Source organism: Pongo pygmaeus, chromosome 3, assembly GCF_028885625.2.
Source record: "Pongo pygmaeus isolate AG05252 chromosome 3, NHGRI_mPonPyg2-v2.0_pri, whole genome shotgun sequence".
In the NCBI taxonomy this organism is placed as follows: Eukaryota; Metazoa; Chordata; class Mammalia; order Primates; family Hominidae; genus Pongo; species Pongo pygmaeus.
The window spans coordinates 121,578,191-121,592,966 of NC_072376.2; the positions used below are offsets into that span (position 1 = coordinate 121,578,191).

Sequence of the window (14,776 nt, forward strand, 5' to 3'; positions counted from 1 at the left end):
TTTTAGAAAATCCCTATAGCTAGGTATGTGCACCAGGTTAAATGGTGGGATTACAATATTGTAGAAGAGTAGAATAAAATTCTTTATGAATAATGTTTAAATCAAAGAAAAGAGGCCAAGGTTTTCATGAACATCAATAAAGCTTTATAACAATACAATTCATTATCATTGTTTGGGTTAATATTGTAATAATTACACACTTTTTACATTATGAAAATAAGTCATAAATAGTGTAAAAATAATTCTGAAGATCAACTTCTCACAAACTAGGAACCCTGAAAACAAATTTAAAAAGCAAATAAAAACAAATTGGAAACTGAACACAATGCAATTATCTCCAAACCGCAAATCAAAAATCTTATGCATCTTTTGATACAGTAATGTCAGCTGGAGAAATTACAATGAAATTAAAATAAAAATTGAACAGGGAGAATTCAATCTTTCAATTATTTACACTACTGAGATAAACAGGTTTGTGCCATATTTACAGTGATAAGACACAACACATTCTTAGAATAATCAATTATATGAGACTGGCCCACAAACATTTAAAAAAATATGCAGTGTAATGCTTGCCAAAATATTTTTTTTGCATATTTCACTTATTTTGTATTTATGTGAGTTTTTGGCAATATAAAAATAGCTACACATAGAGATGAACTTTAAAATGTAAAAAATACAAATAAAAATATAATATTTTCTAAAGAAAAATCAGATACATACATCTTTTTAAAATGTTATTAAGTTGAATGAAACATTTACAACAGTATAAAGAATATTCACATAAATGTCAACAGTATGTAAGACATTCTTTTGTGAATCCAATTCATTAATATTTCTGAGATAGGTAAGAATATCAACTACATTTTGAGAAATGTTGGTACTTTCTTTGTTAAGTTGTTAATAAATCACACATAATGGTTTAGGTGGAAAAAGTCTTCTTATTCCCAAAAGGACGGTTCTTTCAATAAGCAGCATAGGCAATTTTATACATTTAAATATTTTGAAATGAAAAAAGTCATTAAAGTGTTTATTAGTACGGGGTTAGCAAAAACCAAACTCCACTAAAAATTTAAGTTAGAGGAGTGTCTCTGCTGTGTCAATTTTATATTGGCAACAAATCTAGCCAATATAAAGATATCCCAAGAAAAATGGGAAGAAGTAGGGACTGACAGTCCTTCTGGTCTAAAACAATTTAGCATAATCGTAATTGGTCAAACTTGTTAATTCCACTAGGGATGTATGATTTTAATAGCCAGAATCACATGTGATTGTTCTTACTTATTCTTTTTAGAAAGATAAGATAGGGTTCCTAAGGACTTAACTTCCAAGAGATAGCAGGAGCTCTTGTTTTTACAAATAGAAAATCCTATTTTTTGTAGTGTGAAATATTAATATAATTTTATTATTAGGAAGTAAGAAAAAACAAGATTTCAAATATTAGCATCTGTATGTTGCTTACGATCACTTATTAGAAGATGTTAAAACACCACCAAAGTATAGCCCAACTCTGGGTAAGACAATATATAGTGGGGAAAGAAAGGATAACAAATGATGTTAACTGTTCATGCTTCAATAGTAACATTAAAAAAAAAACCCTTGGAAATTAAGCACATTTCCTAAGTGATAAAAATATAACATATCAAAGACAATTTTTCTGTTGGTACTGACATGCTGATTTGACAATTTTCTAAACTAGCATATATGTCTATATATATAGATAGTTAGACAAAGGACATGTAGTATAAACTACTTGATGTGTAAGTTCTTGCTGTCCCATCAGAACATCGTATGCACAGAATGTAAATTCAAAAACAAGACCTTTCTTCTAGTAGGAATTAAAGATATTCTAATGTCCTCTATAAAATCACATGACAAAAAAAAATCCTCCAAGACTGCTTTTGCTAATGAAAAACAAAAACTGAGAGAAAAAATTAGGCATATTTGTGCACTAGGTACTCTATACAGTGTGTGCAGACTTCTCTGATCCTAGTTTTGTCATGTTTCATCAAATCATATAAACTAAAAGATGAGTGAATGAAAAAGATGAGACACATGAAAGTAGATAAAGGCATATGATGCATGAAATGAATATGAAATAGGAGGATCCATGATCCGAGTAAACACACATCATCTATTGGTACACTGTTTTGTTTTACATTAAGAAAGCCTGGTCATTGGACCATAATTATAGCAAATTCATGAACTTTAAAAATAAAATAACACACTAATAATTTAGGAATGCTATTAAACAGGGAAATAAAATTATCCATAGTAGTTGCATTGTCCACAGAGAAAAAGGAAAAGAGATACATTAGCACCAACCAACATAAATGAAAAACAATTTTAAATCTAAAACACATATCAATTTGCTATCCTTCAATGTTTTAGCAGAAATAGAAACTGACTTTGCCTTATTTCCAATGTGTCTTTCATGTATACTTTCTCAACCGTCTATCCAATAACACACATTAAAGAAATCTTTAAGGAAAGTATGTTATCTATCAACACATATCAACAAACACAATTCTTTCATTCACTTAGAAATTATTTAAGAATTCTCTATATTGATGACAAAATGGACGCTTGAAAACATTGTAGTAACCAAAAGTTAAAGATTATCCATCATGGTTAAGACCTAGCAATTCCACTGAACAAGGAGGAGTATTTCCATCCCTTTGTTTTTCCCAAGGAAATAAATGTAATGAAAGTTTACAACCTCATTTAATTATGAAATAAGTTGATGTTGTCAAATCAGTTACAGAGCAAAAACTCAATATACACACAGGACAGAACACTATTCTTTGAAGGGCTGTATTTCAAAAAAAATTTTTATACATAAAGTGTTTTTCTTTTGATATTGAGGTATCGTCTCCAGAAGCTGTGCAAGTTTTAAATAGTGATCCATTTCAATCCACCTCTTTCTACTAGAGGAGCAGAAAAAAAGACAGAAGGGAAAAAAATATAGCCACTGGACACTGTAGTTTGTTTTCCTGAAGAGAATGTAGTTCCACCCACTTCAGTTCATTTTTCCAAACCATTTAAGACAAATTGTGTCAGACATTGAGCAATATCTTATCCTAACACCATGCCATACAAGAAATTGTTAGAAAATGCCCCCCATTATTTTCAAAATGCTAAACTGGCTTAGGGGTGTGGAATGTTACCAGAAATGTTACCAATTAGACTGATCTAATAGTTTAAACATCTTTCAACCTTAAAAATTTAATAGAAAAAAAAAGATGCCATTTTGTATGACTGTCATTTGGTTACATAACATAACGAGATCATGAGGATTTTAGGTTCCTTGTCTTATGGTTATATCTTAACCATAAGCCAAGGTAAGTTAATTTCCCTTCTGGTGGTGACACCTATGCGTCCTCCCAGAAGACGGCATCGAGTCAGGAGAGAAATTAAATTCTCTAATGGGCTGAAAGGGTGCCTACTCCTCATTGATAATGTTTCTTTTAATGTAACACTTCCACTTAGAATAAGCCATTTCAAAACACGCTACCAACTCTTTACTGTGCAAAGAAATGTTCCATCTAATACGGTTAGGTAAAGTTTGAGCAAGTAGATGAAAAATATTCTCTTTATGGCAACTATATTTCACAGCTTTCTGAGATCTTAGATTTGGTCTGTGGATATGAGGATAAGACAAACATTTAGAAATGTTAAAAAGAGAAAGAAATCTAAATATAGACAAAACTTAAAACCATAAAAATAGAAATTAGTTAATATTACCAAATGTGACAAAATCTTGGCTTTATATTAACTGATAATCTCCATGTACGTTACATTCATCATGTAAAAAAAGTCAAAACTACTTAAAAATGCATAACTTTCATGCTTTGCAATGATTAGACTGAAAGTGGAGCTTCTTTTATATTCTATCCAATTATCCAAAACAAGAGAGAAGTTAGTAAAAGGTCATTTTGACTATTGGAGCCAAATTATTATGATTTGAAGACTTCTTAAAAAAAATTGTTCAAAACATGTGACAAAAACTGAAATGAATATTTTTTCAATATTCTTGGGACTAAAGAAAGAAAAAGAAAAAAGCATTAAAAAGAATGAAAAATACCTTTCTGTTTCTCGAACTTTGTAGGAAATGTTTGACATGGTTGGATCTTAGGAGGAAGGAAAGCTCTCACAACTTTGGCACAGATTGTCCCAGTAAGCTCTCCTACATCATCGGGAGAGGTGACTTTGGCTGATCCCTTCTCAGAACATGTTATTTCTTCAGCACCCCAAGTTTTGGTGGGATGGACATCCCTTTTCCCTCAGGGACAGGAGCTCCCATTCCAAGAATCTCCTATTCCAAAAGAAGTGCTGTGCCTCTGTCATTTTTAAAAGCACCTATATTAACACTTGCTGAAATTCAGTTTATTTATATATATTTTTAAAGTCTGTGGTTCTGCATGTTTGCATTTGTAAACCTCTTTCCTACTTGGTCACACAAAAGGCAGTGCTGGAGGCTGAATCGGTCCTCTTCCGGTGTCTTCACTGCCAAGGGCAGCCCAAGGAAAACTGGCGGCAGCAACAGGCTCAACCCCTTCGTATTTCAACCAAAGTGGCCACATGAGCCCACGATACTGGAAGCTGTAGATGTGCAGTCAGGACTGCAACTCCCTCAAAATACAAGACAAATTGTGTGTGTGCTCTCCACCACCTTATCTCTTTTTGGCAATAAGCCATGGTGTAACCCCCTTGAGATGACAAAAGGAATAAAGGTTCAGATGTAATCAAAGGACTCGTGATCAGCATGCTAGCATCTGAAGTTGCACAGCAAGCAGGTTTGGCACACAGTCATGCTTTTTTAGTTAGTTTCAATGGGTGGTGTAGGTATGAGTCAACGCCAACATGAAAGGCGAATGGGAATGTGATAATCAGCTCTAAAATCAGTCAGTATAGTACATTTTCATAGCTTTGAGTCCATATTTGGTCACCATTTCATGTAAACTATTTCATGGCACTTTTTGTCCATGCAATTAGCAAGCCCAAAGAAGGAAAATAGCTAGTACAATCAATCATTCTCTACCACTGATTTGTCCATATAAATACCTATCTTCACATAAGATAAAGAGATACTGATCTATATTTTTTGCAGGATTCTCATCGGTTTCACAAATTGCCCAATTTCAGATGTAAGTGGAGTAAAAATGGACATGTATACTACTGCCAGCAGGAAGAAGCAACCCTATGTAAACATATCTCAGACTTGTAAAATCTGCAATTCAGTTTTCAACTATAAATATTAAAAATGGATCATTATATACACAACTTCATGCTTGAAAGGTTAGATTCATCACTGCAGAAAAAGACAACAAAAAGACAAATACATGGAATTAGTAGTCTTGAATTAAAATTTTAAATCAATATTTATTTTAAGAAAACTGGTAGAACCTTGAATAGAGTCTATAAGCCAACTGACTGGCTATCAATGAGCCAACTGATTATCTGATATGTGTGCTATGTATTACTTTCTAAACTCCAAGATGTCGTGGCAATTTCCATCTGAGGTTCATTCCACATTTTTCCTTTGCCACTGAGAATTTTAGGGTAAGTGTTTAGCTCAGTAACCGTTCTGGGAAAGCAGAAAATTAGGATGTTTATCACATATGTACCATAATTAAATTTAATTCTGTATTTGTAACCTACATAATCTTCTGCAAGCATTACAATACAACTGTGGAAAGGGCTGAGGATTGACCTCAATAATGTTGTTTACTTCACCAACACCTGACTCTAATCCTCTGTTCTTCAGTTCTTGGTTCCTCCTTCCTTTTGCAAGCCTTGCCCACTGTGAATGTTGTGCAAGGTAGACCTGCCTCCTGTCAGGCCTTCAATCTGTACTACAGGTTCCATTGTGACCTAAGGCACCACAGATTTCTGGTTTCTCACCAGATTTCTGGTTTCTCACCACAGATTTCTGGTTTCTCATCTCTCTCTCATAGCAGTCATAATAACTAAGGTTTTCTTAGAACTGCATTAAGTCAGAGGTCTGAGGAACAGAGGTCTTTGAGATATACACTTACAAAGCAGATCTTAGAGACGTCCTTGACATTGGGTGTATCACCCTTTTGAACACTGCTGTGTTTATTAGGCTGTAGGGCACAGTGGCAAATGTTTGCTTGACTTAAAATTCAAATTGTGGCAGTTGTATAAAATCAGTAAGTAGAATGTACAGGGAAGCAGAATAACAGAGGTCTCTTCATTCACCCTCCACAATGCATGGAGTCATCTTTAAGTTTATTTATTAACATTTGTTTTTCTCTATTCAAGGAAAATAGATGCTCTACTAGGTGTGCTTTGGAGGCTGCTTTCTAATCTTCAGAGATGGAGTTCACTCAATATTCTTGCCTGTCATGCCAATGCCAAAAAATGTGTCTATAGGAAGCACTCCTTTTTCCAAACCCTCACTTCTCTCTCTTAACTCTTCTTGTGTTGGTAAATTTAGAAAATGGAACTATATCTAGAAAGAAAACTAATTTAAAAAAAGATCAAATAGTTTTGCATAGATAAATCATTGAGAGGAGCATGACCAAGAGGAGTTGGTAATTGATCAGTAATTTATACGACTGCCACAATTTGAATTTTAAGTCAAGCAAACATTTGCCACTGTGCCCTACAGCCTAATAAACACAGCAGTGTTCAAAAGGGTGATACACCCAAAATAGGACTCACTAAAAGCAATCCGCTGACCTTATTTTAAAAATATAATTTAAAAAATAATTTTATTTGACTATTCAATCTAACAGCTAAGTTGACCACATAAGAAATCTGAGAATGTTTTCATTTTCTAATTGTTTCTTTCCTTTCTGGGGATGGATGGGAGAGGTTGATCAGAATGATTTGCATTTGTGTGTGTTGGGTGGGTGTGGTAAACAATACTAAAGTTTCATAATTCTTATTCTTTATATAAGAAGATGCTAGATTCATAAGATCTTTAATCTTATGTAGCGTATAGTGTCTATTCTGTGGAAAAAGGAGTATTTAAAAGGAAAATTTCTGATTTTCTAATCATATTCATATTACTACCAGTAATATGAATTTCATGAATCATTTTATGAACCAAAAAGATGATGAGTTCTTTGTTGCCATTTAAGGGTATAAACCCCTTTTAAAAAGGCAGCGATTCAGATGATAAACCCCTTTTAAAAAGGCAGCGATTCAGAGGTGGCTAAGGATGATTACGAACCCAAGTTCTGAGTGGTGTCAGAAGGCTGGCTAAAGCAAGCCTATTGCATCTCCTCTATGTGAAGTGTGCTAACGGCTGGTTTAAAAAATCATTATACTATTAGAGTACAGGGCAAAGGTTAGAGAGTAAGTGGTAATTCCAGCTCAAGATGGTATTAAAAATTCTGTGAACGGGAGTTATGATAGTGGAGGGATAGTTTTCTCAGGTGAAGAAGAATATGATGACAGGTCCATTTTCATGAGACCCACTTGACCCTGTGTGTGATCAAGCTAATTATCTGACAGGCTGAAAGCGGAGTATGGGAAGCTACTAAATAAATGATGCTACTGAGAAAGGTTTTACTTTCTCTGGTCAAGTAGGTGAAATTGATTAAGAAAGAGAGTGAGTTATTCAGGATTTTCTCACCAATGGAGTTGCTAAGGTAAGAGGCAACTAGGAGTCAGGTTTCCCATCTTTCTGCATTGCTACATAGTTTCGCTATGATTTTGCTAATGAAGCATGCCTGTCCAAAATTACTGAAGAAGCCACAAGGTGCTGGAGAAAAAATTTCAAAATGATTGAAGCATCTTGTGCATTTCCTCAGCTCATTTTTACATGCTTGGAATGCTTTTATCCTTCAGTAGCATGTGCACGGCCTTTATAATTAGATCTTCACCATTATTGCATAAAGGTTTGATATTCTCTGAATAGCACAGCACATATGGATGATCTCTTCCCTGCTTACAGTTTTACTGTTGCTTTCCATTGTCTCTCTCTCTCCCTCTCCTAGTTGTGTTACATACTACTAGTTCTGTGCTCTTGGAAGGTCCTTGACCTCTCGAATTTGTTTCCTCATCTGCATCACTGAGGGTAGTAAGACTTTATGGAGTCATTGTGTGGATTAAATGAAATGATATTCTCTATATGAAAAGGCTTATCATACAGCCTTTGCACATAGAAGTTTCTCTATAAAGAATAAACTTCTTTCCTCACTGAATACACACACAGTGACTATGGGCAGTCATATGAAGAGGCTAAAATAAACTGATGTCATAAAGGACACCACTTAAATTTAATTCAGTTTCTCCTACATAAGTCAAGACATCATTAAACAAATGATGCTTATATTTTTCTGCTTTCTCAGCTCTGTGACTAATATTGACAGGGTTCTGCCATGTATTAGCATGTTTGTCAGTGTAAGTAAGGATAAATAGAAAAAGAATCACAATTAAGAATAGTTTTAAACATTAGGAAGACAAAGACTTTGAGAGACAAGCAAAACATTATCAGGGTGCACTGCCCCTTTCCATTCCAAAGAAAGGATTAGATAGGGAAGGTTCCAAATTGCAATATTTGCTAAGAATTGCATTAGCTGATCAGTTTAGGAAGAAATCAGCAGTAAATATACTGATCAAAAGATATTCTGGAGATGAAATCTTTTGCTTTTTAATATCCAAGGAACTCTTCGGAATGTCACATCCAAAGGTCTGTTCTGAATGGAAAAGGTTAGTCCAGGTTAAGAGAAAGGGAGAGTGCTTCTTTTGAGAAATTATTCAGTAAAGCCTACCTTTTGCCAACAGCCAGGCATGGGTAAGCCATCTGGCCCCTGTTTTAAAGAGAAGAAAGAGAATTCCTCAGGTTCCATAAGAGTGATTAAACTTCATAATTCACATGCTCAGAGGCTTAAAAATAAATTTCTACCCATTAGTGGCTTTGGTCATGGGCATCTTTTACTAATTAGCAACTCCCAATATATTTCCCAGTGTTAGGTAAAATAAAGAAAATTCAAATGTTTTCCAGAGTGAGTACACATTTTGAAAACACATGAAGTATAGAAAATGTTATGCCTAATTTTGAAAAAGCAATTTACAAAGCATAGTGCTCTATTCATACCTATATTTTTAGATAATAAATCTATACTCTTAATTTCATTAAAACACATCTCACTGGTATCTCTATTACGTACACCAAAATAACTTCTCTTCCTGGTCACTATTAGACTATGGCTGAATTCATGATAATGATGAATAATCAATGATAAACCATTTCTATCTGAAGTTTATAGCTCTTCACATGCCAGTATTTTTCACTTTTCTATATTGAAAGTAAATACAGTAGAACATACTCAATTGAATTAGAAGACAGGCAGCCTATCTATATTTTTATGATAAAATATTATCTACAGCATTTATTGATTTCTCTATTTAAATTATTCAAAAGTTAGTTAACAAATTCTGAATAAAATAAGAGGTTCCTAAGTGTTGCAAAATTTATTTTAAAGTGTATGCATTCTTCAGATACAAATGATACAAATAAGGCAGGAAGAGTTGGTACATCAAGAAGGCATGCTTCTACTTTTCCCCCAACAAAATGATCATAAAATATGATTTATCATCAATACCAAGCAAACAAAGAACTGGGAACTTCATATTGAGATTTTCTAACTATAATCACTGACTGCTTAATTTTTTAAAATATAAATACAATCTCTTAAAGAGAAATATAAATTTATCTTTAAAGAATCATGCTTATACCTGAAGAATAATATAAGAACATGCAGACCAGTATAACCATCAATGCAAACATAAAAATTTTTATTTATACCTCAGAAAATATGAATATACTTTCATTTTAAATGTAAAAAAAGAACACTTTTAAAAAGCTTCATTAAATATTTGGGAAAAACTGGTAATGCCAGATTGGTACAAGGAGAAGGTTCAACCAGCAGAATTTTAGATTTTAGTATCAGGAGGATTTTGAGTTCATGCCAATGGAGATAAGGGAGTTTGGTCTACTTTGGGAAAGTGAGTTTCAAAAGGAGAGACCATTAAACTGAAAAGGTTATGTGACAAAGAAGAAGGTTGGGGCTGCAGACTTTTATCATCTTTAGAAGCTCAGAGAAGTTTGGTCTTCTTCTCTGTGGTCTCTTAAAGCATTCTCTTGAATTGGTTAACACTTGACAACAGAAGCTGAATTCCGTAGATTGGGCCTTATTTACAGCCTGATAGAAGTATAGCGAAAAAGGCAGAAATACCTTTATTTTTTTTAGAGAAAAAGAAAAAAAGTCAAACTTAGGTGGAAAACCAAAAGTTATGGTCTAGCAGTGTCTTTGCATCAAATATTTTCACATAATTTTAATGTAATCTTTAAATATTTATTGAAAAAATTAATATCCCAAAGAACACAGAAAAGGTGGTCATGTCAGTTGTGAGAACATCATCGGGAGATTAATTTGCATTCATTGATAGAAACGCGTGCTTGCTCTCTGACTCTGCAGAGTGGCAGAAGGAGCCTGTTCATGCACATGCATGTAGTGTGTTTATCATGTAAAGCTTGCCCAGAAAGCACCACTTTACACTGATAGAGATGAACATGTGATAAACAAAGGAACTGCATGCAGGGTGGCAGGCAAGAGAAATACTGTACCAATTGGCAAGGGGCATCCAGCCCATCCAGGCCAGGCTGGCCTGGCTCCCCTTTTTCCCCCTTAACGCCACGGAATCCCTGTTTGTAAAGATTAACTCATAATGTTACTAACACAAGAAATCACTTAAGCACAAATTCTGCGAAAGAAGTAACTACAACAACAAAGGCTGGGAGAGGAGCAACTCTGAAGGGAAAAGTAACATCCAGTGAAGTTGGGCAAAGTAAAATGGAGGGAGACATATTCCTACAACAGGGGCTTGTCTGAAAACAGTGGCCTTCTCTTTTGAGGGGTATGGAATCTTGCCAGTTCCTTTAGGATCTTACATTCAGGTTCCAGTTGAGCCGTGATATTTGGGGGTTAAGAAACCAGGCAGAGCTAGTGGCCAGAGACGAGATGTGGAACATATCAGGATAACTGATCAATGTTTCTGGGTATCTTGAAGTCCATGTTAAATGACCCCAATCAGAAACCCTCCTGTTACGGATCCCTCCAGCTTGCTCTTCTCCCATCTGATCCCCTCACACAAACATCTGGAGACAGTTCCACAAATCAGACATACCAACGGGCAGGGTGCATCTAATCCAGGAGCACCCTGTTCTCCTTTCTCCCCTTTAGGCCCCTTTTTGCCTTTCTTTCCCTTTTCCCCCTGTGGATACAAGGGTTTAAATAAAAGATAAATTTTATTTGGGGAAAAATAATGGTAATTCAAAAGATGGTTTAGGTAAGAAAATTCTGGAAGGGCATTTACCACTGTTTTCTGATTTAGGTAAGGCATGATATTATAAAAGCTAACATATTTTCAGAGTGACAACGGATTCTGGGCAGGGGCATGTGGGATTTTATTTAAGATACTCAACAAGACAGAAGAAGGAGGCTTAAAAGCTGATACATCAGAAGTGCTAACTTAGACCACAATGTCACAATCATGAATTAGGTGTTTGAGTCACAGATCTTGTGAGGATGACAGGTACCAAAACCATTGAAGCCAGCCAGTGGCAGATGAAGTTCAGGGAAATAATGGATCCTTCACTCAATTTTCAATACCTGTCACCTTGCTTTTTTCTAATCCTGTAACAGATGAAAGCTGCATTGAACCAGAGGAAAAGGAAAGAATATTGACAGTGTCTATTTCTTTGAAATGTATCCAACTTTATGATTGATATTACTTGTGTAACTCTTATTCAAAAATGTTCGATATCTTAAAATATGCTTCTATTTCTTTTAATATTTTTTACATCCTTTTGTTACAGCAAAACTTTTTTTAAAAGAAACTAAAAGCAAATACTTTCCTTATTAAGTCAGGTAAACAAATGTTAAAAGTGCTAATAGTTTGCAGCAATGCCAACTGGAGAAACAGACTTATTTATAAACCTAGGGATCTTCTTTACTTCACTCTCTTACTGATCTCATGCCATGTATTTACAATGGTAAATGAGTTTCCAGCTTACTCACAATGTAACAAAAGCCAAAAAAAAAAAAAAAAAAAAAATCTGTTCAGGAGAGGAAAAGCAGCTTGGACTCAGTAAAAATGAGGTAGGCAGGATAATTACATAGTGGGAATGTAGCTATGGAAATTAGTATTTAGGAATCAAGGTAAAGGTTGTGGGAAATCTGCATGGATCATAAGGCCAGAGGAATTAAGGAAAGGAGGCAAAAGGAGGAGTAGGAAGGAATGCACCTCAGCTGTTTTATATTAACATCAGTATCTCTGCATATTTATAGACAAGGAGTTAGTGCCGTGCAGAATTCAAAATACTATACAATACATACTTAAATAAATGTATTCATTCTGCAATCAGGATGGGAGTTACAATAAAACTGAATAATCTCTGAAGCAAAGCAACATGAATATTGAAAGGTTAAGAGAGATATACATAACAGAAATATACGAGATGTGCATTCAAATTAATACATTCATTCTGACAGCATGAGCAAAAGCTCTTCATTTATCTCCTGTGTGCCAAAAAGATTGCATCAGAAGGCTCAGAATCAAAAACACTTGGATTTCTTGAATGTGGGGCAAAGAGACATTCTCTGTGGCTTAGTTGATCACGATCAAAGACAATGATGACCCCAGAAGTCAGGGTGAAATGACAGCAGTTGTGATAGGAAGTAAGATGGGAGGAACATTCAGGAGTAAGTTGGTCACTCACTCAAGATGGATCAACATCCTTCCTTAACAAATCACTTCAGTACCATGACATAAAACTGATGTAAACTCATTTGGGTGAGCTCTTCCCTCCCAAAGGGCAGTGGACTCTTCTTCACATAGGTGTGTCTGAGACCAGGTGTGTTGGGTATTATCACTTTGGAATTCAATTCATTATTTGATTGGTAAATCAACTCAGATTAACCACTCAACAGAAAAATGTTGTCATATGAATGTTACTGTGCCAGGCTATAGGAATCATTTTTCAGTAATATTTTAGTGAGCCTCAAGCTTTATGGGAAAGAAACACTACAGTATGAAGAATAATGTGCCAATGTTATTATTAGTCAGCATTGTTTTGTAATATGTACTGATTCCCCATGCAATACAAAACCATGTCATTGTGGGTATGAGTACATGAGAACTCTTGATAACTTTTATTTCCCAAGTCAAAGAATTATATACATGAATTATTCTCATTTAGAATCAATTTTTGTAAATTTAAAACTTCTAATCATGGAAGCTGAACATGGAAATATTTTGTATGGGTGATTAACGTTATTCTGAGGATCAAGTTTCTAGCTTTTATGCTTTCCTATGCTGTAATGCTGGTAATTTCTTTCTCATAAACATGAGTATCCTCCTAATGGTAATTTTTTTTTTTGGCGGGGGGGAGACAGGGTCTCACTCTTGTTGCCCAGGCTGGTGTGCAATGGCGTGATCTTGGCTCACTGCAACCTCTGCCTCCTGGGTTCAAGCGATTCTCCTGCCTCAGCCTCCTGAGTAGCTGGGATTACAGGTGCCCACCACCACCCCCAGCTAATTTTTGTATTTTTAGTAGAGACGGGGTTTCGTCATGTTGGCCAGGCTGGTCTCAAACTCCTGACCTCAAGTGATCCACCCGCCTCGGCCTCCCAAAGTGTTGGGATTACAGGCGTGAGCCACCACACCCGGCGGTAATATGTTTCTGAGTGATTAAGATTTTAGACTCATACAACCCATTAGGTAAATATAAAATGCATATATATATGTTTTTGAGTTTTTTTAGAGATAAGAGTCTTGTTCTGTCACCCAGGCTAAAGTACAGTGGTGCGAGCATAGCTCACTGTAGCCTCAAACTCTTCAGTTCAAGTGATCGTCCCACCTCAGCCTCTGGAGTAGCTGGGACTACAGGTACATGCCACCATGCCCCACCATATTTTTTTATTTTTTAGTAGAGATGGGGGTCTCACTAGAGATGGGTTGCCCAGGCTAGTGTTGAACTCTGGGCCTTAAGCGGTCCTCCCACCTTGGACTCTCAAAGCACTGGGATTATAGGCATGAACCACTGCACCCAACTACATATCATCTTTAAAACACACTCATCTTGGGCTGAAAGCTTATATGCACAATTTATCTCAAAATATATGTATTTTGTAGTCAGAATTTATAATTCAGAATAAAGGAATTTTTTATACTTCAGTTTCCTTGTTTGTGAAGTGGGGAAAATAACGCCAACTTCGGGGGTTGTTATGAGGATTAAAAGACTTATCATATGTAAAGCTCTTGGGAAAGCACATAATGCTCAGTAAATGTGATGATACTGGTGATGATGATAGGGCTTTCAGATAACCACTTACACGGGCTCTATTACCAATGGGTGGGAGGAGAGTCTAAGCAATGCTTAAGGCCTAAAACTTACACCACAAGCTTAATAATCTTCTTTCTTTGACAACTCTCATTTAGCCTTGCTTGTCAACAGCTATGAATGTCACTGTTCAAGAGACTTCATAAGGTTAAATAGAGCAGGGACATAAATTAACCTGAGAAATATAACAGGTTTAAATTTGTACTGTGAAATGTAGTTTCAGCCACTTTAAGATTTTCACTGTTCTGTTGAGGGATTGAGTTTTTGATGGCTTCTTGTGTTGTGTCCAAGGTAAACAATTCTCCTTAGATCTACTACCAGGTAAAAGACCCAAGCAAAATACTGAGAAAGGGGTGGTGGGGGAAGAGAGAGATAGAGAGAGAAGAATGGAGG

At 35.4% G+C, this 14,776-nt stretch overlaps 1 protein-coding gene across 5 annotated transcripts in view; it reads right to left on the bottom strand.

The window, feature by feature from the left end:
- Window positions 1-131: 131 nt before the first annotated feature.
- The window catches only part of COL25A1 (collagen type XXV alpha 1 chain), a 511,707-nt gene continuing 497,062 nt past the window's right edge, over window positions 132-14,776 (bottom strand). For 2 of the 5 annotated variants that reach the window (XM_054485600.1, XM_054485601.1), the window contains exons 31-33: window positions 11,167-11,253; window positions 8,748-8,786; window positions 132-5,311 (exon numbers count right to left, since the gene is read on the bottom strand). In XM_054485600.1, the coding sequence (XP_054341575.1) occupies window positions 5,309-5,311; window positions 8,748-8,786; window positions 11,167-11,253 (129 nt within the window). In that variant the 3' untranslated portion in view covers window positions 132-5,308. Of the gene's footprint in view, window positions 5,312-8,747; window positions 8,787-10,606; window positions 10,685-11,166; window positions 11,254-14,776 lie in introns of all 5 variants that reach the window. The other 3 variants (XM_054485599.1, XM_054485598.1, XM_063663967.1) reach the window with 2 other exon arrangements.